Consider the following 3,310-nt stretch of genomic DNA (forward strand, 5'->3'; position numbering starts at 1 on the left):
GTAAGAATTTTGTTATAATTAATAATGATAATTTAGAAAAAGAAAAAAAATGTATATTTTAATTTTTAATAAATTTAAGTCGATCACTCGGTGCCGTTCAAAATAAATTATATCTAGTCAATAAAATTGAATATTGGTCCATTTGAAATCGACTTGTGTTAAATTGACTAAAATGAAAGATACTTAAATACACTCAATTGACATGAATTTTTCAGAGAACCATAGATTTTTCTTCTTCTCGAGATATATAAAAAAAAATTATGATTTTGTCCACATTTCATGTCAGTTGAGTGTCTTTTTTTCGGCCAGTTTGATATTATTATTTGTAGTTCGACCGACTAATTTGATAAAATTTTAATCTCGTCATCAATTTGATATTTATTTATTTATTTATTTATTTTTAAATGGTTAAAAATCATGATGAATCATGCTAAATTTAGTGTGGAGCATAAATTCCTTTGGTTAGTGGACCCAAAAGAAGATTTTAAGAATCTCAAGGACTCAACTCCACATTTGTTTATCTTTAGGGAGCTATGATAAATATGCCTCCTCAAATTGTTCCTATAAACTCTCCATCACCCCCCACAATCCATCCTAGCTCTCTCGGTCTCTCTCTCTTTCTCTCTCTCAAAAGATGGCTTCTTTCTCTCCTACATTAGGCAATCTCTTCTTCCCAACTATAGCCTTCGTTATATCAGCTTTGATATTGTTACTCTCTCTCAAAAACAAATCAAAATCAATCAAACTTCCTCCTGGGCCACCTGGATGGCCGGTAGTCGGTAATCTCTTGCAAGTGGCCCGATCCGGTAAACCGTTCTTCCAATATGTGAGAGATCTACGGCCCAAGTATGGGCCCATCTTCACCTTAAAGATGGGAACCCGAACCATGATCATCATCAGTAGTCCCGAATTAGTCCATGAAGCACTCATTGAAAAGGGTCAGGTCTTCTCGACTCGACCCGCAGAGACTCCGACCCGAACCATCTTCAGCTGTGATAAATTCACGGTTAATTCCGCTGTTTACGGGCCGGTTTGGCGTTCGCTCCGTCGTAACATGGTCCAAGGGATGCTTAGTGCAAGTAGATTGAGGGAATTCCATAATGTGAGGGAATCTGCCATGGATCGGCTCATCGACCGGATCCGGGTCGAGGCTGAATCGAATAATGGGGCGGTTTGGGTGCTAAAAAATGCCCGGTTTGCTGTGTTTTGCATCTTATTATCGATGTGTTTCGGTGTGGAAATGGATCAAGAGACAATTGACCGAATCGATCAGCTTATGAAGACGGTTTTGATTGTCCTCAGCCCAAGACTCGACGATTATTTACCCTTCTTGGGCCCATTATTCTCCAAGGAACGAAAACGGGTCATGGAGGTCCGAACAGAACAGATCCAAACTTTAGTCCCCTTCATCGAAAAGCGAAGATCCGCTATAAAAAATCCGGGTTCGGATCCAACCTCAGCCTCATTTGCCTACATCGACACACTCTTCGAGCTCGAAATCGAAGGCCGGAAATCATACCCTACCCAACCCGAAATAGTTACTCTTTGCTCCGAACTTCTTAATGGTGGGACCGACACGACAGCAACCGCTATCGAATGGGCCATCGCCCGATTGATCCAAAACCCAGAAATCCAATCAAAACTCTACAACGAGATCAAGTCAACGGTGGGTGATCGAAAGGTGGACGATAAGGATGTAGAGAAGATGGAGTACCTGAACGCGTTCGTTAAGGAATTATTACGAAAACACCCTCCTACATACTTATCTCTGACCCATGCAGTGATCCAACCCGCAACTTTGGCGGGTTATGATATACCCGTAGGTGCAAATGTTGAAATTTTCTTACCACCCATTTCGGAGGATCCGAGACTATGGTCCGACCCAGAATTATTTGACCCGGATAGGTTCTTCGGTAAAGAAGAGGCGGATATAACAGGTGTTAAAGTGGTTAAGATGATACCATTTGGGGTGGGTAGGCGGATCTGTCCGGGTTTGGGTATGGCCATGCTCCATGTCAACTTGATGGTAGCAAGGATGGTTCAGGAGTTCGAGTGGAGTGCACTGTCCTCCCAGCGCACAATAGACTTCAGCGAGAAATTGGAATTTACTGTGGTGATGAAGAACACTCTCCAAGCTGTTGTCAAGTCGAGGACATAGGTGGTAATAATGGAGTTATTAAGGGGATATAATAAAATATTAATAAGTTTTGGTTTGTTTTGTAATTTGACTCTGAAAAATGGGTTTTTTTTTTTTCTTCTTTATTTATTACTTGTTGTTTGATTGCATTTAAGACTAGGGCGGTGCATTGTTTAGGGTTTTTATTTGGTACTTCTTGGTGTTATTTTATTTATGATTACTCCGTGTTCTCTCTCCATGTTGGAGTGCCACGTTGCTCAATATTATGATCCACCAAGCGGACTGAACCGGTGCTCAGACCGGACTTTGTAATAAACCAATTCGGATATGATGAAAAGTAGACTTACTAGTTTTGTAATAAATGTAAAATTAATTTGATCAAATGAATTAGAATCGTGATAATTTGACGTTCTTTTTGTACGTTTTCTGACTTGGTACTTCACAGAATCATAAATCTTTGTCCTTATGTATCCCGAAGTAAAGTATCTACGATTCTATGAAAAGAGCGTACAAAGAAGAGCATCAGATTATCACGACTCATTTAATTAGTGTTGGATCAATTTGATAAGTTTTTAGTTTAGTCATTAGTTCGAATTTTTAAAGGAATCGTGTTATACTGACATCCTACAATACTTTCTAGATTATCACAACTCTATTAGTATAGTGGTGGAATTCGAATCCAAAAAAAAAAAAATGCACAAATCTAATTGGTGGGTAGGAAATCGAATGTTAACTAATTTGAAGCTAAAGTGGTTAATTTTTTAATATAAGTCTCATCAATGATGTTATCCTCGTGAATGAGCAGATATAAATGGGTCCAATTCTTGATGAAAATGTTTGCATTTAAGGCTAAGCTGACTAATTGGGCTGAATTTACAGACATTAATTAGTTCTCAACGACATAGTTCACCAACCACATTGTGCAAGGAGAAGACAAGGAGTAAGCTTAGATTATACTCCTGGAGTACTACAAGTCCACAGTTGAGTACTTACTACCAGTCCTGCAAAGAGAATACAGAGTTAGGTTAGACTATACTCCAGGAGTAGTACAAGTCCAGAGTTGAGTACTGCAAGTCCTGCAAAGAGAAGACAAGGAGCTACGTTAGATTATATTCCTGGAGAACTAAAAGTCCTGCTCTCTTGATGAGCTGGCACTTAGAATTTTACCTATCT

The 3,310-nt window shown here is 39.1% G+C and overlaps 1 protein-coding gene across 1 annotated transcript; it reads left to right on the forward strand.

Annotated features, from left to right (window-relative positions):
* The first annotated feature begins 592 nt into the window (after positions 1–592).
* LOC147384907 (cytochrome P450 77A2-like) lies at positions 593–2,685 on the forward strand. Its single transcript, XM_086426504.1, has one exon. It carries the CDS (start codon positions 635–637, stop codon positions 2,156–2,158), a length of 1,524 nt encoding a protein of 507 aa, XP_086282630.1. The 5' UTR covers positions 593–634; the 3' UTR covers positions 2,159–2,685.
* Positions 2,686–3,310: the final 625 nt, after the last annotated feature.

Source organism: Akebia trifoliata, chromosome 15 (assembly GCF_017979445.1).
Source record: "Akebia trifoliata isolate Shusen 1 chromosome 15, ASM1797944v1, whole genome shotgun sequence".
In the NCBI taxonomy this organism is placed as follows: Eukaryota; Viridiplantae; Streptophyta; class Magnoliopsida; order Ranunculales; family Lardizabalaceae; genus Akebia; species Akebia trifoliata.